We start from the raw sequence: 27707 nt of genomic DNA, 5'->3' as shown, positions 1-27707 counted from the left end.
GACTAGGTCGACATAGGAAAAAGTCGACATGGTTCGAGGTCGAAAGGTCATTAGTGCTCACTGTCACAGCCAGCCCTTCGCACTGAATACTGCCCTAAGTGTTGTGATGCTTCTAGCACATTCTGGTCTGTATCTCAGCTCGGAGATGCAGAGCAGAATTTGCTACGGTCACCACTGGCAAGAAAGAGGAACTGCATAAGACACAACTCAGAATTTTAAATACAGGTATGTAAGATACAGTACCTGTTCAGATCCCTGTGGATGATGGGATAGGTCAGGTTGTGCAGATATTCCATTCCTTTGGCAACGTCCATGGCGATAATTAGTTTTGACTGTAAGTCGAGATTTCTGCAATAAATAGGAATTAATAAATGAAATAGTCACATTCTGTTTTCAGACACAGATATAATCAACATTGGACTGAGGCCTGTAGTGGGAGGGGCCCATGCTAAGAGGTGGGGCTAGCTACTTGAAGAGGTGTGGTCAGCCATAACAAAGGACTTGGCCAACCACGAGAGAAGACATAGTCAGTCTACAAAGACCAGCGACCCTTTATAAATGACAAAGTTGTGTCAGGGGTCATGACCAACAACTTTGATTGACAGGGAGCTAATCTTGGTGTAGTTTCCATAGAAATGAACCCAACAAACAAATTCATCCATCTACTGACCCACTGGTAGAGTAACAATATATAAATTTATAGCATGGACTAGAATTACCCTCTACAGGAAGGAATGGGGTCCTTAGACAGTGGGGCCCCCCAGGATTTGCAGCACAGTCCAAAATTCATATACGGAGCAACACCAACTGCCAGTGAGTCAGTGCAGAATGCCAGTATGTGGTGACCAGTGCCGGCTCCCCCCCCCCTGGAGCCGGCACTGGTCACCACATACTGATTATTCTCCTGGAATATAAGAGGGGTGTTCAGTAAGTTTCCAGATGGACTAAAAGTATTTTATTTGCAAAGTAACATTACATTTGCCAGAAGAGTCTATAGAAAGATTACCAGTGCATTCATGGGCCATAAAATCCATCACTTCACTGACTTGTAGGCAGGTGCAGGGGTGGATTGGGAAATAAAAATTGCCCTGAAAACAATTCTAGAAGTGGCTTCACATGGGCGGCACCAACACCAAAATAGGTGGGGTTACATCACTACACATGTGTTGGAGCCATTGGTTTCAATAAGCTTAGTAGTCTAATGGACCCCAGACCTTTAAGCAGCTGTGACAAACCACAAACCTCCATATGTCACGTAATACCCCACCTCCCTTCACTGAGACTGGACACAGACCCCAAACCAACCATCAAACAGACACATCATAATCCCCTGAGTATAACAAATATCCCCACCCCTCCCACAGTGGAGCCAAGAAACACCCCAGAAATTGTTACACCCCCAGATCGCACCCACTTAACAGATGTCAAAATTGATCTAGATGGGCGCTTGACTTAGATGAGTATTGTGTGTTGGGTACACTTGAAAAGGCAAAGGTTGCAGGAGGGGGACAGGGCAAAGCCACATCTTAAAAAGAAAAGTCCCTGGCTGACAGGTAGCCTCTTAGGTGCGTCGGCCTCCTGGGAATCTTTCCTGTATGTTCTATGGCCAATGTGCCCCTGGGAAGGTGCATTGATATGATGGAAAAGGACACCATGATTGCTAGTTTTTGAACATCGCCTGGAAATGGCTTCCAGCACTTGTGGAATGCATAGGTTGGCACACCAGTCCCCAGTGGCAGTGCACTGCTGGGCGAATGGTATGGTAGCTACATGACCAGTCTTCACCACAAAAACCACAATCATCTACTTGACCACATCAGAACTTCTGTGGTGGCACACTCCCAACTGGGGTCCTCTGGGCCTACAGGTTTTTGGTATTCTGTAGATCCAGGAATCATCACCACTGATTATCTCAGGGACAACGTTTGAACGACCACCATCAAACCTGGCTAGCACCAGGTCCCCCAAGCCTCTTTCTACTCTCAAGTCAGGTGATTAGGAACCCAGCATGAAGAAGCCTTGCTCAGAAGCCATGGTTTTCATAGAGAATCAAGCGGATGGATCCCTATGGTATGCTTATACTAGGACATGGTCATCCTGGTGTCCACCTCAACTATTGTCTGCATGGAAGCAACGTTATCCTTGGTGATAGTGGTCACAAGTCAGCACTCCTCGTCTTCTCCTGTGCTGAAATTCTGCAAACCAATCAAATGTAGTGTTTTGAGATACAAAAAAGCTCATAATTGGTCAAAACCCCTCCCGCTGTCGCAGGTCACTCTTGTTGTGGAAGAAGATCCTGGATATCCAGTTACCTCTCTTGTGACTACAAGATGAGTTTGTGAAGGAAGGGAACGTGCTGATCTCATTCCGATTCTAAATATCATTTATCTAGCACAGGCTATGAAATGCCAAATGCTGATTGGTTGTTTTGGAAGCCTACTCTAATTTATCTCTCTCCAAGGCTGTTACGTCTTTATGGATTTAGGGTCAGAGAACATGAGAACCCGACATTATGATCAATCATTACCATTTTTTTATACAGAGCATTTTCCGAAGCGCTGGACAGAGAGTAGAAGTTTTGACACCTCTCCCGTAATGAACGCTTGAGTTATTGGGATTACCTTTTTTGCTCATGAAGCAGAGAAAACAGGGACCCCCCGGAGACATACTGGGTCACAATGGCAAACTGACTGGGGTCATCCAAGCAAGCGCCGACAAGCTGAATCACACACGGGTGGTTGAGTCTGGAGAGTATAGAGACCTCTCGGCAGAACATGTCCACGTCTGACTTGGAGCAAAAAGTGTTCGCTCTGTATCTGATAGCAATGGGTAAAGAACATACAGTTAGTAGTGACCCAAGGGGGAAATTCATTTATCATTTACAGGGGTATAGGGTGATATGGATGCATAGATTCCTGCAGACAATATTTAACTTAAAGTAATCCCTTGTTTAGCTTCACGGGTCGAATAACTAAGAAAGACCGACTTACGTGTCCTCATCCAATCTCATCCAGCAGCTCCTTTTTTCAGACTACAGCCAGAGTTGTCAAAGCCCCTCCCCCTTGAGCTACAGCTACCCATTCCAAGACCGAACACTGAAATCAATACCTCATGCTCTACGCAGTTAATGGGGGTACAGATTGGAGATGGAGGATGCGTAATTCTGGCATTGTACACTAGCGCCCCCCCCCCCAAACAAAGGTGCAGAAGGTCTACAGCAGGTATGTTCAAACTATGACCCTCCAGCTGTTGTGAAACTACAAGTCCCATCATGCCTTGCCGCAGTTTTGCTATAAAGGAATGCAAAAACGATGTCAAGGCATGCTGGGATGTGTAGATTCACAACAGCTGGATGGCCACAGTTTGGACATGTCTGGTCTATAGGTTCAAAAGGAAAACATGACATTGTTCGACACACAGATGGGGGAAACAAGTTTTTGGTGCTTTTTTTTTGGCATATTTTTCAACTTTTTCTTACTTTTCCCATCACCGGCCCGCTCATTTTACTATTGGGAACGGGGTGAGCAGGGGGAGGAGAGGGGATAGCTCAGCCAGCGCAGTCTGTTGGTCCAGGCAGCCCACGGAGCCGGGGAAAGGATGAAGGTTATCTACATTATGCGGCGAATGTGACCGCTGAAAAAGCGGTACATTCGGTACAACTGCAATTTGCCGGTACAGACTGTTAAAAAACGGTACTGTCCCGGCAAATTCGATACAGTTGGAGGGTATGCTAATTGAGGGGGCATGGCCACCCCCCACGATTAGGCCTAGCCCCCAAATTTTAACGGGAAGTGTGAAAAAAAGCTATATAGTCGAGGGGGAGTGTTTTAATCCCCCCTCGGTCGCTTTTGACCATCGTTGTCCTTTTGACCGCCGCCAACCTGTCCAGAGGTCATCCGTATGTAATCTGGCAACTCACGTGCGCCAAAATGATTCAAAACTATTTTTAGCTGATCTACCTGTGAGCCCAGAACACATCAAGTGTCTGCAAACCCAGAAGCAATGAAGCATCTACAGATAACTCCATCAGCAAAGAAGATGTTTTTAATGAAAAATGCAACTAGAAGACAGCAGGGGATAATAAAACTTGTTTGAAGATCGGCATCCGCTCGGGTTTATATCATTTTTGGACATCCCTTATATGCAATGCTGAATTGTATTCATGGCATAATTTAATCACTGTATGTAAAATGCAGCACCTGCCACGGGGAGGACTGACGCTCGGGAAATAGTAACACAGAAAATAAAGATACTTCTACTGAAAAATAATCTATTACTGACACAGACTCTTCCTTCATTGACCTGAAATTGAAATTGCAAAAAAAAAAGTCCTTGAATTTACCTTTTAACGGCCACAATTTTGTTTCTGCATCTTCCTTTGTATACTTTGCCAAATGACCCTACAAAATATCAAAGAGCGGCTTGTGATACTCGCAAAATAATTAACAGCTCTTCTGAAGCGGCGACTTCTAACTTATCTCACACCTGATCCAATTATTTCATGAAATTCAATTTCGGACATCTGAAGGTGAAAGTGCGAGGGCAGGCTGGCACGCAGCAGGAGGACATCGGCTTTTTCTGGGGGCAAAACGGAGTTTATAATTAAAAATATTAATAAGTTACATTTGTAGAGAAGAGAAAACTTTAACCTCATCATAGGAGTAAACCATTATTTAATAATTCCTTTAATATATTATCGTGACTAAGAATGGTGGCTACTGTACCTACAGTATACATCTGCCACTTTACTCATGCCATGCTGTGAAACAGTGGCAACCAGAATCTTTTCAAGCAACTTTTTCCATTAAATAGCATCGTATTCACAATGCACAAGCAGCTTCTGCTGACTAAAATGATGTGACATGCCTACAGATGGAGCACCTCTCATTCCGTGCTGGGAATCGCCAGAATGTCCCCACTGGTGCTCCATCTGACTGGGTCACGCGCCAAGTTTTCGGTGGTGGGGGACGAAATCCCTGCCCATCTCCACTTCAGGGAGACGGGCAGGGTTGAGGTGGTGGGGGGGGGCAGAGTTCGCTGGGGGCTGCGGGCAAGATGGGGGAGGCGGCGGAGGTCTTCGTCGGAAGAGGGGACACGGGAGCCTTCTGGCGGCTGGTGGTTGGCGATCCGAACGCCGGTATCCATCTGTATATTCTGTGTACAGCCATGGTTGTATGCAGAATATAGGCAATGCTGCATATCAGCAGAAGATGCTTGTGCATCGTATTCACATAGCTTGTACAGTCATAAACAAATAGCAATTAAGAGGCAATTGTCGGTTCCTATTCTAACTCTTTTGGCTATTATTTTGTATATAACATTCACTTAATGTATTAATAGTGTAAGAATGTTTTACATCATTAATGTTATTATTATATCTGTGTACCTGGTAATGCTAACATTACATGTTTATCTGACATTTCCCATGAAACATTGTTAGAATCTATAATTGGGTACTTGTGTACTAGCACGGCGCCCATCGCATCGCAGACCATAAGGCATGCGATGTTAGGCGATACGATGCGATGGTATACAATTTTAAATTGTATACCATCGCATTGTATGGCATTGTATGGCATTCTATCGCATATACAATGGTATGCGATTTAAAATTGTATAAGCACCCTAATGGGTTTTCCCATGTTAAAAGTGGCCCCTATAAGATAATTAAACGTGTTGGGTGCTTACCGCCGTGTACCGCCGGGGGGCGGCGGTACACGTCCTACGACCTTTTCATACCCCCACTATCCACGTCGGCATGGAGTTGATTTTATATAGTGTGGCGAGCGCAGCGAGGGAACGCGTAATACATGTAAAGTAATACGCGTCCGCTCGCCACGCTTCGGGCTCGGTGGCTCGCTGCGCTCGCCACACTATATAAAGTCAACTCCACACCGACGTGTATAGTGGGGGTATGAAAAGGTCATTGGACGCGTACCGCCGCCCCTCGCGGCGCTTGCCACGCTTCGGATTCAAGTTCATAGTGGGGGTGGCGTGGGGGTGCATTTTAACATTGTAAGCCCCCATTAGGGTGCTTATACAATTAAACATCGTATAGGGGGCTTACATACCCTCCAACATTTGCAGATAAGAAATCGGTACACATTCAGCAAGGGGGCGTGACCATGAACAAAGAGGCGTGTACATGGGTGGAAAAGGGGTGTAACCACGCCCCCTTTCCGAATGTGACTACTGTACACCAACTACTACATATCATGCAGCTCATGTCACATGGTGGCTTTATGGGCTGCTGGCATATAAAAATAAGTATGTTTAATATACTTATTTAATAAATAAGTATATTAAACACACTTATTTAATATACCAGCAGCCCACCAAGCCACCATGTGACATGAGCTGCAGCCTGCAGCAGGTGCACACATGTCACACAGTGAGGAGATAATATATTTTATTATTCAAACTTGAGCCACCTACTTGCTGCATAAGACTATTATGTGAAGTGACAGGCTCCCATCATCCTCCGTCACATGCGCCCGCCGCCGGGGCTAGCCACTGCACTCCTCTCAGCCCTCAGGCAGCGCAGATTCACAGTTACAGTTTGTGCATGTGGAGACTGAGGGCTGAGTCAATAGAGTGCGCGGTTCCGGCCCGTGACGTCATGAAGCACGGGGCCGGTCCGCACTGCACTCTTGGGAACGGGGAAGAGAGGAAAGCTGGCGCAGGGGGAGGGGAAAGCTGGCGCAGGGGGAGGGGAAAGCTGGCGCAGCTCAGACGGAGCCTGGAGGATTGAGCACAGTGTCAGTGGGTAATAACTGATGGCTGCGGGGAAAATCGGTACATTCGGTACGATTTGAATTTGCCGGTACAGACTGTTTAAAAACGGTACTGTACCGGCAAATTCGGTACAGTTGGAGGGTATGGGCTTATACAATTTTGAATCGCATCGCAGTGCATCGGGTGTATGCCATGCGATGCGATTATATGTCGTGCGACCAAATATTGTGGGCGCCGTGCTAGTACACAAGTACTTATAATTGTATAATATATATTTGGAATGATATGTAAAAAAAGGCACAAGAGACAGTAAATATTTCAGGCACAGTGCTTGTGGGTGTGGAAACTTGTGTGTGGGTGTGGTCACGCCGGGTGGGTGTGGTCACACCCCATTATGAATACCAGAGCCCTTCTTACATTAGAATTCGCCGTTGCTGCCTACGCTGGATCTTGCCCTCTCATAGGGGGTAAGTCAGTCCTCAGAAGCCCCTGTGTTGCTTATTATGATATTCCTGCTCTTATATAATATCTGTATCCGCAGCAATGAGCCCTTTGGCAGTGTCGTCACTATTACATGCTGCTCGTTCCCCAGACTGGATCCTTTCCCATGTTAGCTCAGCCAACATATCTGACAGACGATGTATTTGTAAGTGCATCTGTCGCTGTCACAGTTATCTCCTAATGACAGTCTGCTTGGAACAGACTAATATAATATTTATACCACAGAGTAATAAGAGCATTTGTAAGTGCAGTCATTTTTCCCTGTCAGCTGTCACAGGCAGGGCCCTCATCCCTCGTGTGCTTTCTCTTCTCACCCTTACACCACCATGGGAACTGTCACTGATGCGTATGGGGAGGTCTGGGAAAATCTTGTTGGCTGTAGCCATAGTAACGGCCAGAAATGCAAATGGAAGACTTTGTTTTGAGTCACAGTTTCAAAGGGATACGGTCATTGGGTCTACAGCAAGTTGGTCGACAAGCATTAGGTCGACACCGTTAGGTCGACATGGTTCAAGGTCGACATGGGTCAATGTCGACATGGTTCTAGGTTGACATGGGTTTAGGTCGACAGGTCATTAGGTCGACACAAGTATTATGTTGACAGTGTCTAGGTCGATAGTCAAAAGGTCAAGGTCGACATGGGGTCTTTCCGTTTTTTAAACCGAACTGTGCTGACAGGCGGTATTTCATGCACTACAATCCACTAGGGCGTGGTGGGAGAATAAAATCGTGCCCAAAACATTGCGAGCGAAGCGAGTGATGAGAGGGGACGTGGTGCACTGGAAACTGTGCCCATGTTGACTGTGTCGACACATGTCGACCTTTTGACTGGCGACCTAGACACCTAAACCTATGTCAACCTAGACCCATGTCGACCTAGAACCATTTCGACCTGTCCCCATGTTGACCTAATGCTTGTCGACCAACTTGCTGTAGAACAATCGATCCCAACACGTTTCAAAGGGTGTGGATCAGTTGGTCACCAGCAATATGTTAGACAGTCATTAGGTCGACACCTTTAGGTCAACATGCATTAAGGTCAACATGTGTCTAGGTCAACATGGGTTAGGTCAACAGGGTCATTTGGTGTCGACAGGGTCATTAGGTCGACATGGGTTAGGTCGACAGTTAAAAGGTCAACATGGGGTTTTTCATTGTTTTTTTGACCCGAATGTCAACACAGTCGACATGGGCACAGGTTAAAGTGCCTGGTGTCCCCTCGCATGGTTCGTTGCGCTCGCCGTGCCTGGCTATGGGTGTGGATCGTATTGTCGACAGAACTTAGATCGACAGTCAGTAGGTCGACACCGTTGGGTCGACAGGTGGCAAGGTCGACAGGTGTCTAGGTCGACATGGGTGAATCTCGACAGGTGTCAAGGTCGGTAGGGGTCAAGGTCGGCAGGGGTCAAGGTCGACACATCGTTAGGTCGACAAGTTTTTTTTTACTGTTGTTTTACCCGAATGTCGACACAGTCGACATGGACACAGTTGGAAGTCAACCGCAGCCCCACGCTACACTCCCGATTCTTCGGGCACACTATTTTATTCTCCCACCATGCCCTAGTGGATGGTAGGGCATGAAATACTGCCTGTCGGCACGTCGGCTCTAAAAATACCGGTAAAAAAAACCATGTCGACCTTCTGACCTGTCGACCTAATGTGGTGTCGACCTAAGTCCATGTCGACCTTGTCCCCTGTCAACCTTGACACCTGTCTACCCAACGGTGTCGACCTAATGACTGTCGAACTAAGTGCTGTCGACAATACGACCGTAACCCCTCGCTATGCTCGGCATCTAACAGCTTGCTGGTGACCCATTGACCGTATCCCGCGTTGAACTGACGACCATAGCGCGTACGTGGACGCCATCTAGCTGGTTTTGGAGAAATATATATATGCGCAGTCGCGAACATAAGCATTGCTGTGTCACTGGGGGGCTCTAAGTCAGACCATCATAGACACACGATTTGGAGGAACTCACATTACCTTTAGTCATACTTTTAATCTTCCCGAGAGGAGACGGAACAGATACATAGGAACCATCTAAAACATAGAGAATCGCAACAATCAGACACAAATGCAACATTCTGGTTTTATTTGATTGAGAAATGAAACTTTTTATAATGCACTAAAGTCTGCTCCTCTGTCAATCGTCATAATCCCACTATTTCTATACTTTCCGAATATGTTGTAATCAAAGAAATTCCCCAGTCGACACGTCGACTGTGGACGAAGTAGTAGGAGCTTCCAAATTTGTGATTTTTTGTGATGCCATTTTGGGCATGATTGAGGCCTATTCGCATGGCTACGAAACCGCAGGCTGAGCGATTATCGATAGACTGTGCGTACGTACGGGTCACAGTACAGCACAGTGCATGAGGCCACCACGCGATGAAATCCAGCGTCTTTTTTAATCACTTGCCGTTTGCAAGTTGATTGACAGGAAGCCGCCGTTTCTGATTGGCAACCTGCAGTTTTATGGGAGTGTCAGGAAAAACACAGGCGTTCCCAAGAATTTTAGGGGAGGGTTTGTGACGCCAGCTTCGGCCTCGATCGGCCTGATTCTGACGCAGTTGTCTAGTAAGTGAGTGGGCGGCGGATGGATATGCAGCTTTTCGCGGGACTGCGATATCTTCCTTACCCATTTGCAGCCATGTAAATGGCGGGATTACACTCTGGTGGGGTCGCAGATGCTAATTTGCTGGTCTGAATCAGGCCCTTTGCTCTTAGGCTGATCATTGTCCATCATCCTATTACCATATATCAGAGATTCCCAACTGGTACTCTTAGCCCTGGGGGTGCAATGCAGACTGGTTGGGGTACTTGAAATTATTATTGGTAATGGTGAAATAAGAAGTCTCCCGATGGCGGAAGAAATCTCTGTTGCCATGGAGAACAACATTGCGTCACTTTGGTTCCGTCTGCAGCATAATGGTGCTTTTGCCTGACCAACAATCCACTGGGAGCTGCCTGCGCTGCCCTCAGACATCAGCGATCATCTGACCCACGCTGACACCGGTAGAGAAAGCAGCCAGACATAGAGGGGCCCAATTCCTGACCGCACACTACTCCTCCGCTATCGGAGACAGTACACAGCCAGCGGCCAGACACAGAGGGACCCGATTCCTGACCGCACACTACTCCTCCGCTACCAGAGACAACACACAGCCAGCGGCCAGACACAGAGGGACCCGATTCCTGACTGCACACTACTCCTCCGCTATCGGAGACAGTACACAGCCAGCGGCCAGACACAGAGGGACCCGATTCCTGACCGCACACTACTCCTCTGCTACCGGAGACAGCACACATCCAGCGGCCAGACACAGAGGGACCCGATACCTGACCGCACACTACTCCTCCACTACCGGAGACCGTACACAGCCAGCGGCCAGACACAGAGGGACCCAATTCCTGACCGCACACTACTCCTCCGCTACCGGAGACAGTACACAGCCAGCGGCCAGACACAGAGGGACCCGATTCCTGACCGCACACTACTCCCCCACTACCGGAGACAGTACACAGCCAGCGGACAGACACAGAGGGACCCGATTCCTGACCGCACACTACTTCTCCGCTACCAGAGACAGTACACAGCCAGCGGCCAGACACAGAGGGACCCGATTCCTGACAGCACACTACTCCTCCGCTACTGGAGACAGTACACAGCCAGCGGCCAGACACAGAGGGGCCCGATTCCTGACCGCACACTACTCCTCCTCTACCGGAGACAGTACACAGCCAGCAGCCAGACATAGAGGAGCCCAATTCCTGACCGCACACTACTCCTCCGCTACCGGAGACAGTACACAGCCAGCGGCCAGTCACAGAGGGGCCCGATTCCTGACCGCACACTACTCCTCCGCTACCGGAGACAGTACACAGCCAGCGGCTAGACACAGAGAGATCCGATTCCTGACCGCACACCACTCCGCTACCGGAGACAGTACACAGCCAGCGGCCAGACACAGAGGAGCCCGATTCCTGACCGCACACTACTCCTCCGCTACCGGAGACAGCACACAGCCAGCGGCCAGACACAGAGGGGCCCGATTCCTGACCGCACACTACTCCTCCACTACCGGAGACAGTACACAGCCAGTGGCCAGACACAGAGGGACCCGATTCCTGACCGCACACTACTCCCCCACTACCGGAGACAGTAAACAGCCAGCGGCCAGACACAGAGGGACCCGATTCCTGAGCGCACACTACTCCTCCGCTACCGGAGACAGTACACAGCCAGCGGCCAGACACAGAGGGACCCGATTCCTGACCGCACACTCCTCCGCTACCGGAGACAGCACACAGCCAGCGGCCAGACACAGAGGGGCCCGATTCCTGACCGCACACTACTCCACTACCAGAGACAGTACACAGCCAGTGGCCAGACACAGAGGGACCCGATTCCTGACCGCACACTACTCCTCCTCCACTACCGGAGACAGTACACAGCCAGCGGCCAGACACAGAGGGACCCGATTCCTGACCGCACACTACTCCTCCTCCACTACCGGAGACAGTACACAGCCAGCAGCCAGACACAGAGGGGCCCGATTCCTGACCGCACACTACTCCTCCGATATTGGAGACAGAACACAGCCAGCGGCCAGACACGGAGGGACCCGATTCCTGACCGCACACTACTCCTCCTCCACTACCGGAGACAGTACACAGCCAGCAGCCAGACACAGAGGGGCCCGATTCCTGACCGCACACTGCTCCTCCGCTACCGGAGACAGTACACAGCCAACGGCCAGACACAGAGGGTCCCGATTCCTGACCGCACACTACTCCTCCGCTACCAGAGACAGTACACAGCCAGCGGGCAGACACAGAGGGGCCAGATTCCTGACCACACGCTACTCCTCCGCTACCAGATACAGTAAACAGCCAGCGGCCAGACAAAGAGGGACCCGATTCCTGACCGCACACTACTCCCCCGCTACCGGAGACAGTACAAAGCCAGCGGCCAGACACAGAGGGGCCCGATTCCTGACCGCACACTACTCCTTCTCCGCTACCAGAGACAGTACACAGCCAGCGGCCAGACACAGAGGCAAACGATTCCTGACTGCACACTACTCCTCCACTACCAGAGACAGTACACAGCCAGCGGCCAGACACAAAGGGACCCGATTCCTCACCGCACACTACTCCTCCGCTACCGGAGACAGTACACAGCCAGCGGCCAGACACAGAGGGACCCGATTCCTGACCGCACACTACTCCTCCGCTACTAGAGACAGTACACAGCCAGCGGCCAGACACAGAGGGACCCGATTCCTGACCGCACACTACTCCTCCGCTACCGGAGACAGTACACAGCCAGCGGCCAGACACAGAGGGGCCAGATTCCTGACCACACGCTACTCCTCCGCTTCCGGAGACCGTACACAGCCAGCGGCCAGACACAGAGGGACCCGATTCCTGACCGCACACTACTCCTCCACTACCAGAGACAGTACACAGCCCGCGGCCAGAAACACAGAGGGGCCCGATTCCTGACCGCACACTACTCCTCCGCTACCGAAGACAGTACACAGCCAGCGGCCAGACACAGAGGGACCCGATTCCTGACCGCACACCACTCCGCTACCGGAGACAGAACACAGCCAGCGGCCAGACACAGAGGGACCCGATTCCTGACCGCACACTACTCCTCCGCTACCGGAGACAGTACACAGCCAGCGGCCAGACACAGAGGGACCTGATTCCTGACCGCACACTACTCCTCCGCTACCGGAGACAGTACACAGCCAGCGGCCAGACACAGAGGGGCCCGATTCCTGACCGCACACTACTCCTCCGATATTGGAGAAAGAACACAGCCAGCGGCCAGACACAGAGGGACCCGATTCCTGACCCCACACTACTCCTCCCCTACCAGAGACAGCACACAGCCAGCGGCCAGACACAGAGGGGCCAGATTCCTGACCACAAGCTACTCCTCCGCTACCGGAGACCGTACACAGCCAGCGGACAGACACAGAGGGACCCGATTCCTGACCGCACACTACTCCTCCCCTACCGGAGACAGTACACAGCCAGCGGCCAGACACAGAGGGACCCGATTCCTGACCGCACACTACTCCTCCCCTACCGGAGACAGTACACAGCCAGTGGCCAGACACAGAGGGACCCGATTCCTGACCGCACACTGCTCCTCCGCTACCGGGGACAGCACACAGCCAACGGCCAGACACAGAGGGACCCGATTCCTGACCGCACACTACTCCTCCTCTACCGGAGACAGTACATAGCCAGCGGCCAGACACAGAGGGACCGATTCCTGACCGCACACTACTCCTCCGCTACCGGAGACAGTACACAGCCAGCGGCCAGACACAGAGGGACCCGATTCCTGACCGCACACTACTCCTCCGCTCCTCCGCTACCGGAGACAGTACACAGCCAGCGGCCAGACACAGAGGGACCCGATTCCTGACCGCACACTACTCCTCCGCTACCGGAGACAGTACACAGCCAGCGGCCAGACACAGAGGGACCCGATTCCTGACCGCACACTACTCCTCCCCTACCGGAGACAGTACACAGCCAGCGGCCAGACACAGAGGGACCCGATTCCTGACCACACACCACTCCGCTACCGGAGACAGAACACAGCCAGCGGCCAGACACAGAGGGGCCCGATTCCTGACCGCACACTACTCCTCCGCTACCGGAGACAGCACACAGCCAGCGGCCAGACACAGAGGGGCCCGATTCCTGACCGCACACTACTCCTCCACTACCGGAGACAGTACACAGCCAGTGGCCAGACACAGAGGGACCCGATTCCTGACCGCACACTACTCGCCCACTACCGGAGACAGTAAACAGCCAGCGGCCAGACACAGAGGGACTCGATTGCTGAGCGCACACTACTCCTCCGCTACCGGAGACAGTACACAGCCAGCGGCCAGACACAGAGGGACCCGATTCCTGACCGCACACTCCTCCGCTACCGGAGACAGCACACAGCCAGCGGCCAGACACAGAGGGGCCCGATTCCTGACCGCACACTACTCCACTACCAGAGACAGTACACAGCCAGTGGCCAGACACAGAGGGACCCGATTCCTGACCGCACACTACTCCTCCTCCACTACCGGAGACAGTACACAGCCAGCGGCCAGACACAGAGGGGCCCGATTCCTGACCGCACACTACTCCTCCGATATTGGAGACAGAACACAGCCAGCGGCCAGACACAGAGGGACCCAATTCCTGACCGCACACTACTCCTCCGCTACCAGATACAGTAAACAGCCAGCGGCCAGACACAGAGGGACCCGATTCCTGACCGCACACTACTCCTCCGCTACCGGAGACAGGACACAGCCAGCGGCCAGACACAGAGGGACCCGATTCCTGACCACACACTACTCCGCTACCGGAGACAGTACACAGCCAACGGCCAGACACAGAGGGTCCCGATTCCTGACCGCACACTACTCCTCCGCTACCGGAGACAGTACACAGCCAGCAGCCAGACACAGAGGGACCCAATTCCTGACCGCACACTACTCCTCCACTACCGGAGACAGTACACAGCCAGCGGCCAGACACAGAGGGACCCGATTCCTGACCGCACACTACTCCTCCGTTACCAGAGACAGCACACAGCCAGCGGCCAGACACAGAGGGACCCGATTCCTGACAGCACACTACTCCTCCACTACCGGAGACAGTACACAGCCAGCGGCCAGACACAGAGGGGCCAGATTCCTGACCACAAGCTACTCCTCCGCTACCAGAGACCATACACAGCCAGCGGCCAGACACAGAGGGACCCGATTCCTGACCGCACACTACTCCTCCCCTACCGGAGACAGTACACAGCCAGCGGCCAGACACAGAGGGACCCGATTCCTGACCGCACACTACTCCTCCCCTACCGGAGACAGTACACAGCCAGTGGCCAGACACAGAGGGGCCCGATTCCTGACCGCACACTACTCCTCCGATATTGGAGAAAGAACACAGCCAGCGGCCAGACACAGAGGGACCCGATTCCTGACCCCACACTACTCCTCCCCTACCAGAGACAGCACACAGCCAGCGGCCAGACACAGAGGGGCCAGATTCCTGACCACAAGCTACTCCTCCGCTACCAGAGACCGTACACAGCCAGCGGCCAGACACAGAGGGACCCGATTCCTGACCGCACACTACTCCTCCCCTACCGGAGACAGTACACAGCCAGCGGCCAGACACAGAGGGACCCGATTCCTGACCGCACACTACTCCTCCCCTACCGGAGACAGTACACAGCCAGTGGCCAGACACAGAGGGACCCGATTCCTGACCGCACACTGCTCCTCCGCTACCGGGGACAGCACACAGCCAGCGGCCAGACACAGAGGGACCCGATTCCTGACCGCACACTACTCCTCCTCTACCGGAGACAGTACATAGCCAGCGGCCAGACACAGAGGGACCCGATTCCTGACCGCACACTACTCCTCCCCTACCGGAGACAGTACACAGCCAGCGGCCAGACACAGAGGGACCCGATTCCTGACCGCACACTACTCCTCCCCTACCGGAGACAGTACACAGCCAGTGGCCAGACACAGAGGGACCCGATTCCTGACCGCACACTGCTCCTCCGCTACCGGGGACAGCACACAGCCAGCGGCCAGACACAGAGGGACCCGATTCCTGACCGCACACTACTCCTCCTCTACCGGAGACAGTACATAGCCAGCGGCCAGACACAGAGGGACCGATTCCTGACCGCACACTACTCCTCCGCTACCGGAGACAGTACACAGCCAGCGGCCAGACACAGAGGGACCCGATTCCTGACCGCACACTACTCCTCCGCTCCTCCGCTACCGGAGACAGTACACAGCCAGCGGCCAGACACAGAGGGACCCGATTCCTGACCGCACACTACTCCTCCGCTACCGGAGACAGTACACAGCCAGCGGCCAGACACAGAGGGACCCGATTCCTGACCGCACACTACTCCTCCCCTACCGGAGACAGTACACAGCCAGCGGCCAGACACAGAGGGACCCGATTCCTGACCGCACACCACTCCGCTACCGGAGACAGAACACAGCCAGCGGCCAGACACAGAGGGGCCCGATTCCTGACCACACACTACTCCTCCGCTTATGGAGACAGTACACAGCCAGCGGCCAGACACAGAGGGACCCGATTCCTGACCGTACACTACTCCTCCACTACCGGAGACAGTACACAGCCAGCGGCCAGACACAGAGGGACCCGATTCCTGACCGCACACTACTCCTCCGCTACCGGAGACAGTACACAGCCAGCGGCCAGACACAGAGGGACCCGATTCCTGACCGTACACTACTCCTCCACTACCGGAGACAGTACACAGCCAGCGGCCAGACACAGAGGGATCCGATTCCTGACCGCACACCACTCCGCTACCGGAGACAGAACACAGCCAGCGGCCAGACACAGAGGGACCCGATTCCTGACCGCTCACTACTCCTCCGCTACCGGAGACAGTACACAGCCAGCGGCCAGACACAGAGGGACCCGATTCCTGACCGTACACTACTCCTCCACTACCGGAGACAGTACACAGCCAGCGGCCAGACACAGAGGGGCCTGATTCCTGACCGCACACTACTCCTCCGATATTGGAGACAGAACACAGCCAGCGGCCAGACACAGAGGGGCCCGATTCCTGACCGCACACTACTCCTCTGATATTGGAGACAGAACACAGCCAGCGGCCAGACACAGAGGGGCCCGATTCCTGACCGCACACTACTCCTCTGATATTGGAGACAGAACACAGCCAGCGGCCAGACACAGAGGGACCCGATTCCTGACCGCACACTGCTCCTCCCCTACCGGAGACAGTACACAGCCAGCGGCCAGACACAGAGGGACCCGATTCCTGACCGCACACTACTCCTCCCCTACCGGAGACAGTACACAGCCAGCGGCCAGACACAGAGGGACCTGATTCCTGACCGCACACTACTCCTCCGCTACCGGAGACAGTACACAGCCAGCGGCCAGACACAGAGGGGCCCGATTCCTGACCGCACACTACTCCTCCGATATTGGAGAAAGAACACAGCCAGCGGCCAGACACAGAGGGACCCGATTCCTGACCCCACACTACTCCTCCCCTACCAGAGACAGCACACAGCCAGCGGCCAGACACAGAGGGGCCAGATTCCTGACCACAAGCTACTCCTCCGCTACCAGAGACCGTACACAGCCAGCGGCCAGACACAGAGGGACCCGATTCCTGACCGCACACTACTCCTCCCCTACCGGAGACAGTACACTGCCAGCGGCCAGACACAGAGGGACCCGATTCCTGACCGCACACTACTCCTCCCCTACCGGAGACAGTACACAGCCAGTGGCCAGACACAGAGGGACCCGATTCCTGACCGCACACTGCTCCTCCGCTACCGGGGACAGCACACAGCCAGCGGCCAGACACAGAGGGACCCGATACCTGACCGCACACTACTCCTCCTCTACCGGAGACAGTACATAGCCAGCGGCCAGACACAGAGGGACCGATTCCTGACCGCACACTACTCCTCTGCTACCGGAGACAGTACACAGCCAGCGGCCAGACACAGAGGGACCCGATTCCTGACCGCACACTACTCCTCCGCTCCTCCGCTACCGGAGACAGTACACAGCCAGCGGCCAGACACAGAGGGACCCGATTCCTGACCGCACACTACTCCTCCGCTACCGGAGACAGTACACAGCCAGCGGCCAGACACAGAGGGACCCGATTCCTGACCGCACACTACTCCTCCCCTACCGGAGACAGTACACAGCCAGCGGCCAGACACAGAGGGACCCGATTCCTGACCGCACACCACTCCGCTACCGGAGACAGAACACAGCCAGCGGCCAGACACAGAGGGGCCCGATTCCTGACCACACACTACTCCTCCGCTTATGGAGACAGTACACAGCCAGCGGCCAGACACAGAGGGACCCGATTCCTGACCGTACACTACTCCTCCACTACCGGAGACAGTACACAGCCAGCGGCCAGACACAGAGGGACCCGATTCCTGACCGTACACTACTCCTCCACTACCGGAGACAGTACACAGCCAGCGGCCAGACACAGAGGGATCCGATTCCTGACCGCACACCACTCCGCTACCGGAGACAGAACACAGCCAGCGGCCAGACACAGAGGGACCCGATTCCTGACCGCACACTACTCCTCCGCTACCGGAGACAGTACACAGCCAGCGGCCAGACACAGAGGGACCCGATTCCTGACCGTACACTACTCCTCCACTACCGGAGACAGTACACAGCCAGCGGCCAGACACAGAGGGGCCTGATTCCTGACCGCACACTACTCCTCCGATATTGGAGACAGAACACAGCCAGCGGCCAGACACAGAGGGGCCCGATTCCTGACCGCACACTACTCCTCTGATATTGGAGACAGAACACAGCCAGCGGCCAGACACAGAGGGGCCCGATTCCTGACCGCACACTACTCCTCTGATATTGGAGACAGAACACAGCCAGCGGCCAGACACAGAGGGACCCGATTCCTGACCGCACACTGCTCCTCCGCTACCGGAGACAGTACACAGCCAGCGGCCAGACACAGAGGGGCCCGATTCCTGACCACACACTACTCCTCCACTACCGGAGACAGTACACAGCCAGCGGCCAGACACAGTGGGACCCGATTCCTGACCACACACTACTCCTCCACTTAGAGGCGTAACTAGGAGTTTGTGGGCCCCATAGCAAAATATTCAAAGGGCCCCCTGTCACTGCGAGGAGAGGAGATGAAGAAAAACAGTGTATTGGAGAGTCAGTTAGAGAGGGGGTGAGAGAGACCATTTCAGAGGGAGAGAGATAGAGGGAGAGAGATGGAGGGAGAAAGTGTCAAAGATAGAGAGAGTGTTAGTGAGAGAGGGAGATGAAGGGGGGAGGGGGGGAAGTAGACTGACAGACAGAGCACCACATATCTCCCAACTGTCACGATTTTAGAGGGACAGTCCCGATTTTCGGGTCCTGTCCCGCTGTCCCACCCGCGGCAGGCATTGTCCCGCTGCGGGGGGTGGCAGTTGGGAGACCCCCCAATCTAGTAGAATAGACGCTGTGCGCATGCGCACAGCGTCTATTCTCGTATGAAAATGAGGTAGCGGCTAATTAGCATAAGCCGCGCCCTCATTTGCATACGCCCCACCCCCAGACACAGAGGGACCCAATTCCTGACCGCACACTACTCCACCGCTACCGGAGACAGCACACAGCCAGCGGCCAGACATAGAGGGGCCCGATTCCTGACCGCACACTACTCCACCGCTACCGGAGACAGTACACAGCCAGCGGCCAGACACAGAGGGACCCGATTCCTGACCGCACACTACTCCTCCGCTACCGGAGACAGCACACAGCCAGCGGCCAGACACAGAGGGACCCGATTCCTGACCGCACACTACTCCTCCGCTACACCTTAGAAGAACACACATACCGCTCACTTCCACTACACTCCTAAGTACTGTGAAAATTGAGAGGAGGGGTACGTCATAAATGAAAAGCCTAATATCTAATACCCCTTTCCCACTGCAGGCTTTACACGTGTAAATGCCGTTTTTTTAGCCTTTTTAAACGGCTAGAGCTGCAGTGGGAAAGCTCCAGGTTGCTTTACACGGGTAACAAATACCGGTTTTTGTTACCCGTGTAAAAAGCAGTGTTTTTACCGTGTTATAGCCGTTTTTTCGGCAGTGGGAAAGGGGTAGCCCTTTACCCGTTAAAAAAAAAACCGGCATGGGGTCCCCCCCCACTGCCGAAACCAGCACCAGGCTGAAGGAGCCGGGGCTGGTAATAAAAAATCAGGAAACCCGACAAATAGGGGTTCCCTGATTTTTTACAACCAGCCCCAGGCTCCAGGTCCGGGGCTGGTTCCCAAAATACGGGGGACAAAATGACTAGGGGTCCCCCGTATTTTAAGAACCAGCCCCAGGCACAACCAGCCAGCAGGGTAATGCCACAGCCGGGGGACACTTATGATATAAGTTCCCGCGGCCAAAGCATTAACCCTACCGACCAGTCAGCCTGGCCAGGGGCCCTGGGGGAGTGGGGACCCCCCCAATAAAGGGGTCCCCCCCCTCCAGGACTTACCTGACCAGGCTGAAGCCTGGTGCTGTCCCCGGTGACCCTGGAGCGGTGGTCACCGGGCTGATGGTATTGTGTAAAAAAATAGAATAAAAACCATTGTCTTTTACTGGTGAACTATGAGTCCCAGCAAGCCTCCCCCGCAAGCTGGGACTTGGAGAACCACAAGTCCCAGCCTGCGGGGCATTAAAGGGCCCGCTGGGTCTTGTAGTTCCACAGTAAAAGAAAGAGTTAAATAAACACACTGACACACGTGAAAAATAAAAGTTTAATACATACATAACACATACATACTGATACTTACCTATCTTGAGCCCGTAGGTAGCCCTGGTCCTGATGTCCTGGTCCGTGTCGGCGTCTGTATCCAGTCGGCATCCCTGTCGGCGACGGCGTCGGCGGTCCGGAGTCCGAAGAAATCCATTTGGGAAGCTGTGGAAGGAAATCCTACTCACCTGTCCCAGCGCGACGTAGTCCAGGTAAGGTCTTTGCAAAAAAAACAAACCGACACCCGAACCAGACCGGACTGACGGAGACACACGGTGTGTTTACATCGTGCGGCTCCGCCCCCGAATGCCGCTATTGGCCGCCTTGCGGCCTAGCGGCCAATCAGGAGCCGCTAGGCCGCAAGGCGGCCAATAGCGGCATTCGGGAGGCGGAGCCGCACGATGTAAACAAACACACGTGTGTCTCCGTCAGTCCGGTCTGGTTCGGGTGTCGGTTTGTTTTTTTTGCAAAGACCTTACCTGGACTACGTCGCGCTGGGACAGGTGAGTAGGATTTCCTTCCACAGCTTCCCAAATGGATTTCTTCGGACTCCGGACCGCCGACGCCGTCGCCGACAGGGATGCCGACTGGATACAGACGCCGACACGGACCAGGACATCAGGACCAGGGCTACCTACGGGCTCAAGATAGGTAAGTATCAGTATGTATGTGTTATGTATGTATTAAACTTTTATTTTTCACGTGTGTCAGTGTGTTTATTTAACTCTTTCTTTTACTGTGGAACTACAAGACCCAGCGGGCCCTTTAATGCCCCGCAGGCTGGGACTTGTGGTTCTCCAAGTCCCAGCTTGCGGGGGAGGCTTGCTGGGACTCATAGTTCACCAGTAAAAGACAATGGTTTTTATTCTATTTTTTTACACAATACCATCAGCCCGGTGACCACCGCTCCAGGGTCACCGGGGACAGCACCAGGCTTCAGCCTGGTCAGGTAAGTCCTGGAGGGGGGGGGACCCCTTTATTGGGGGGGTCCCCACTCCCCCAGGGCCCCTGGCCAGGCTGACTGGTCGGTAGGGTTAATGCTTTGGCCGCGGGAACTTATATCATAAGTGTCCCCCGGCTGTGGCATTACCCTGCTGGCTGGTTGTGCCTGGGGCTGGTTCTTAAAATACGGGGGACCCCTAGTCATTTTGTCCCCCGTATTTTGGGAACCAGCCCCGGACCTGGAGCCTGGGGCTGGTTGTAAAAAATCAGGGAACCCCTATTTGTCGGGTTTCCTGATTTTTTATTACCAGCCCCGGCTCTTTCAGCCTGGTGCTGGTTACGGCAGTGGGGGGGACCCCACGCCGTTTTTTTTTTTTAAATTCTCCCCCCCCCCCTATCTTTACACTGCTTAAACGGGTTTTTAAACGGGTAAGTGTGAATGTGACAAAAACAGCTTTTAAACGGTAATTTACCGTTTAAAAGCTGCAGTGGGAAAGAGTCTTATGACTCTTACCCGTTTAAAGACCCGTTTAAAAAAAACGGGTCTTTACCCGTGTAGGCAGTGGGAAAGCAGCATGGGAGGCAGGCTACTGGCAATTAGCACAGAGGCCCGAAAAACTATTCTTCATGAATGGATTTCTCAGTCACCTCCAACATTTTCTTTATTTAAATGCATATTATTTCACTTATTCAGGATGGACTGGATTGAAGTCAATCTGGACAAGGAACACAAAATTAATAAATTCTTTACAATATGGGGAAGCTATATCGCCACAGTGTTGGTGGATATGAGACAACAAATTCACCAAAGCTTACAGAACACATCTTAGTATCCACTACGCCTAATGGAGGTAGCTAATGACCCTCCCATCACATTTGATGAGATAACAACCTAATTTCACTATTTACAGATTGGGCCGCGGGGTGGGGGTGTGGGGGGGGGGGGGTGCGGAGTGATGAGATGAGAGAGAGTCACACTTTAGTTTCAATTATTTATTAACATATTTGTCTTTATTTTTGTGAAATATTTTATTGTAATATCTCGTTTAATATGTTTCTACCATGGACGCAGGTTGTTATTGTACAACAATGGATCCTATGTTTATTGTCACTCATAGTTTATATCGTTCATTATCTCGAATACTCAATTTGTTATTGTTAAACTTATGGATGATAGACCACAATATTGAGGTTAAACACTAAATCATATCTATGCATGTATCTTTGACGTCAGTTTTGTTTCACTGATAATGATGACACTGTACAACCTGTATACCTACAGGTATAAGCTGTATTTTATTGTCTAACATACAGGGCGAGATGTACTAAGGGGAAAATGCAGTAAAACCCCCCTTTTACCGCATTTTCCTATGTATTAAAACCCCGCCACACCGTTACCACATAATAGGGTATCGCCACCTTTGATCAGCGATACCCTATAGAAGTATATGGGCTTTTTTTCGCCGCCCGCCGCCTCCGCCGCAAACCCGCCGACCCCCCTCTTCCCCTCCCTTTTGCTTACCTGGTCCAGGTCCTCCTGGACCTGGAAGGTAAAACCTTCCTCCCCCTAGTGACGCAGCCGGACGTCCTTCTGCAGGCAGGGGGAAGGAGGTGGCGCCGGGGACAGCCTGCTTAGCTGTCCCCGGCGTGAGGGGAGCAGGAGGCGGCAGGGAGGTGACGGAGACCCCCCCCGCACACCACATTACAGGTATCGTGGGGGGCCTCCGTCACCGCATTGCGATGCCAGCCGCATATGTTAGTACATATGTGCTGGCATCACAGCGGACGGGCGGCGAAGGTCGGCGATGTATATTAATACATCCTGCCCACAGTGCCTTAATAAAAACATTTTTGAAAAATAATAAAAATAAATGAAAAGCCTAATCAAGGGGTTCGGGGGAGAATAAAGGTTGGGAACCGCTGCCATATACAATAACCACAAGCCGGCAGACATTTCTGTTCTTAGGAATACTATTAAGGAGGGGGGGGGGGGGGTGTACTGTACTCTAATAAAACATATTATGGTACTCTTTACCTAGAAGGGCGGCCATCGCGGGCATTGCATGCACTAAAAAATCGGGTGCGATGCGACCGACGCGATGCCCGCGATTTCCCATAGGGAACAATGTTAAATGTCTCAATTGACCCGATTTTCCTGTTCAATGCCTCAATTGACCCGATTTTTCCATAGGAAACAATGTTAAATGGGCCACAGAGGCCAAATAGGCACCCTAAAGTGTGAAATGGCCACCCCAATTGTTAACGCCACCCCACGATCAACGTGAACCCGAAGCGTGGCGAGCGCAGCGAGCCCGCGAGGGGCGGCAGTACGCGTCCTACGACCTTTTCATACACCCACTATCCATGTCGGCGTGGAGTTGAGAATAGAAAGTGTGGCGAGTGCAGCGAGCCACCGAGCCCGAAGCGTGGCGAGCGCAGCGGGGGGACGTGGATACCTTCACAGGTATCCGTGTCCCCTCGCGGGCTTCACAGCTGTCCGCGTCCGCTCGCCACGCTTCGGCCCGCGATTTTTTATTTTACTAACGATGCCCACGATCAAAATCGTGGGCGCCGTTCTAAGTAAAGAGTACCCATATTATTAGTATTATTAGCATTAAATACCTCCACCGGGTTGAGAATATTCATTACAAGGAGATTCGTCCTGAGGCCGTTTATAATGTTTCAGCAGCGTAACAATCCCATCATGCCCTAGAAATAGGAAGACAAGTGAGACTGCGGGATGCTAACGGCTTATATTACATATGGACAGATTGCTGCATCTACTGATTCCCAACTAACTGCACTCACTGGGGATTACCGCCTGAAAGGCCGTTCTTACGTGGTCCCATCAATAGTAAGGTCTGGGGCAAATACACACAGGTCAATCAGGCTTAACCTTTCAGAAAATGTAAATTGTGTTGTGTTTATCCGGAGGAAATCAAAGCCAAAGCCCTGTAGAGACAGCTGCCAATGTAACCGCAGAAAAGTCCTTTAATCAATCGCAGCTAATTAAGGCTACAGATAATATTCGACGGGCCAAGTGGTTCTCATCTGCTGTCATGTTTTATGTTTCTTTTTCTCATCTAAAAAAAAATCAATTGATCAATTCTGTTAATGAATTTGTGAACGAGTCTCGTGTGGTAAGAGATACATTGGCTTAGCCGCCCTAAGCGTAAAGAACCCTTTCCAATGTCGTGGGTCAGCCCAGATATATCAACACAGATGTGTCCTCATACACCGCTGCTCTATGGTGGGAAGTTATGTCTCGTCAAAAGGGAAATTGGCCGGCTGGTGATACAGGTTGTCACGTGGCAGAGGGGTTTCCATGGCAATGTCGCTGTCATCAAAAATCGGTATGACCGTCAGACAATGTCTAGGCCAGGCATGTCCAAAGTCCGGCCCGGAGTCAAATGCGGCCCGTGCTGTCATTTCAAGAGGCCCGCAGCCTCCAGCTGGAAGCAGGCAGAGCATCAGATGTGGGAAGCGCAGCATAGGACACTAAAGGTGGGGCCCCGGCGAGCGCGCCTTGAGGAAGTGCCGGCCACCACAGTCAGATGTGTTTGGCGTCCTACCCCTGCTTCTGCAATCGTATATATATCACCCTACTCCACAATCACAGTGACAGCAGTGTTTGGGGAGGGGGGCAGCAAGAGGGAAGCTTGCTCCCATAACATGCAGAGCAGAGGAGGGCAGCAGCGGGAGCCCAAGCATCTCCTGTCCTTGCAGTGCCTGCTTTGCCTCTCCTTCCTCTGGCTCACACAAGGGGCTGGGAAACATACAGAGAAGGGAGGGAGCAGAGTGGGGGACATACAGTGAAGGAGGGTCAGGCTGGAGGACATACAGTGAATGGAGGCAGTGATGGCCATTCACAAAAGGGGGAGCAGGGGCAGGCTGGGGTACATAAAGTGAATTGGGGCAGAGTTGGGTACATAGTGAATGGGGGTCATACAGTGAAGGAGGGTCAGGCTGGGGGACATACAGTGAATGGGAGTCATACAGTGAAGGAGGGTCAGGCTTGGGGACATACAATGAATGGAGGCACTGATAGACAATTAAGAGAAGAGGGGCAGGCTGGGGGACGCAGAGTGAATGGGGGCAGAGTGGGGGACCATTCTGATGTGATAAATGATTCAAAGAATGTCAGGCTGAATGGTTGGCCCCCACACATTTACACGTCACCAAATCTGACCATCGTCGCAAAAAGTTTGGACACCCCTGGTCTAGGCCGACAGCCCAACCTATGGTCGACGTACATGCGGTTGGCATGGTGATAATGTCAACACAGGCAATAGATTGACAAGACATTGGTCAATGAATGGAAAGGTCGATATACGTATTTTTTATGATTTTAAAATTGTTTGGACTTGTTTATACTTTATCATCAACATGGACTCCGATTGGGAATGGTAACTTGTGCGAAATGTATCGGAAATGGAGCAAGGCATCTGGCCTGGAGGGGTTGGGATCATTTGGTCTACAGCATGATGGTCAACAGTCATTAGGTCGACACCATTAGGTCGACATGGGAAAAGGTCGACATGGTTCTAGGTCGAAAGGTCATTAGTTCGACAGGTCCCCATGTTCCCATGTCGACCTTTTGACTGTCGATCTAGACACTGTCGAACTAATGACCTGTCGAACTAATGACCTTTTGACTTAGAACCATGTTGACCTTTTCCCTTGTCAACCTAATGGTGTCGACCTAATGACTGTTGATCATCATGCTGTAGACCAAACGACTGCATCCCGCCTGGACGGGACGCGGCACACTAATTGGGGGTCTAGATTATGAGGTTTCGGCATTGACACCAAAAAAGTGAAAAACTCATCTTGACCTTTTCTGTGCCAATCTTTTTCCAGTGTTGACCTTATAGAAGTCGACCTTTTGGGGTTCACCTAGTCAGTGTCGACTTGCTATACCACACCCTCACAAATATTTAATATCACAAAAAGCAGCTACTTTGCAGACATTGCAGTCCAGGGTTTGCGAGTATCAGCATTATTCCGGAGAGTCAGCCGCGAGCTTTACTGTAGTATTAAGGCAAAACCAATTCTTTAACCGAGAATTCACTGGTTGGATATTTGCACAACGGCATATATGAATGGGATAAAAACTGTAACCAATCCCAGAGCCTCTAGTCGTGGTTAACATTCCAAAAATGTTAAACCGCTTCAGAACTCTACCAAAAAATCATCATTTCCTAAATAAAGACCAGATTCATTTTGAAATGTGTGTCTCATAATTTGCAGCAAGCGTTGGGCGTTTCATTTCAGGGTTCACATTAGAATTCTTATAGAATTTTTATTGACAAATATTATTTAAACAATAAAAAGATTATATTTCACAGACCTCAGCACAAGTTTCTTCATGATAACAGTTAAAGGGGGCGATTCAATTTTATTTACACGGCTGTAAGTAATGGGCACAGGGCGTGATGGAGCTATTCAATTGTTGCTGCCAATTAGGTGCAAATGCCACGGCACCCATATTTTTGTTCAGTAGCGCACGCAGGGGGGTTTCTGAGTACCCAGAAACCCCCCCAGGAGTCTAAGTGCCCTAGGCTGAAAGCTGAGGGTCCCCTTTTTCCATGGGTGTAAAATTTTTAAAAATCGGCCATTGGGAACCGGAGATATCTGACTTCAAAGCAGTGGTCCCCATCCAAGCCTGTTAATTGCTATTTCCAGTCAGATATTTCAGGTTTTGTCTGACTTAGAGTTTTTCTGAGGGTATATTCCAAAAGCTGGGACTCTCCCCCTTTGAAGGACACTAGTAACTTGTCTCTACTTTGCCCAGAACCAGAGATATCGGCCCTCCAGCTGCTGGTTACTGCTGCAGCTCCACACACTTGGTATGTAGTTTTATATACTCGTTGGCGGATTGCTCTGCCTCCTGAACTCTGATCCCCTAGTCCCCAGTACCATTTGGTAGGTGGGATTCTCTAGTTTTTAATTCCATTAAAATCTAAGAAATCTATTTCCAGGAACTGGATATCTGCAGTCAAGCAAGCTGTCCTCCCACCAGAAAATTTTGAATAATAAGCCCACTCCACTATATATATTTATTATTATTATTATTATAATTTATATAAATTTGGTCTATCTATAATACTTTAACTGACCCGGCTTTGCTCCGC

The 27707-nt window shown here is 52.0% G+C and overlaps 1 protein-coding gene across 1 annotated transcript in view; it reads right to left on the bottom strand.

The window, feature by feature from the left end:
• Positions 1–27707, bottom strand: part of TNNI3K (TNNI3 interacting kinase) — a 178083-nt gene that overhangs the window by 89923 nt on the left and 60453 nt on the right. The window contains exons 12-17 of the mRNA XM_083158252.1: positions 24196–24282; positions 9223–9279; positions 4486–4578; positions 4343–4400; positions 2622–2816; positions 244–348 (exon numbers count right to left, since the gene is read on the bottom strand). Coding sequence (XP_083014378.1) covers positions 244–348; positions 2622–2816; positions 4343–4400; positions 4486–4578; positions 9223–9279; positions 24196–24282 — 595 coding nt within the window. The remainder of the gene's footprint in view (positions 1–243; positions 349–2621; positions 2817–4342; positions 4401–4485; positions 4579–9222; positions 9280–24195; positions 24283–27707) is intronic.

This window comes from Crinia signifera, chromosome 8 (assembly GCF_055691185.1).
Source record: "Crinia signifera chromosome 8, ASM5569118v1, whole genome shotgun sequence".
NCBI classification, from domain to species: domain Eukaryota; kingdom Metazoa; phylum Chordata; class Amphibia; order Anura; family Myobatrachidae; genus Crinia; species Crinia signifera.
Note: the sequence above shows the minus strand (reverse complement) of the source record. Positions and strands in the feature narration are given on the sequence as shown.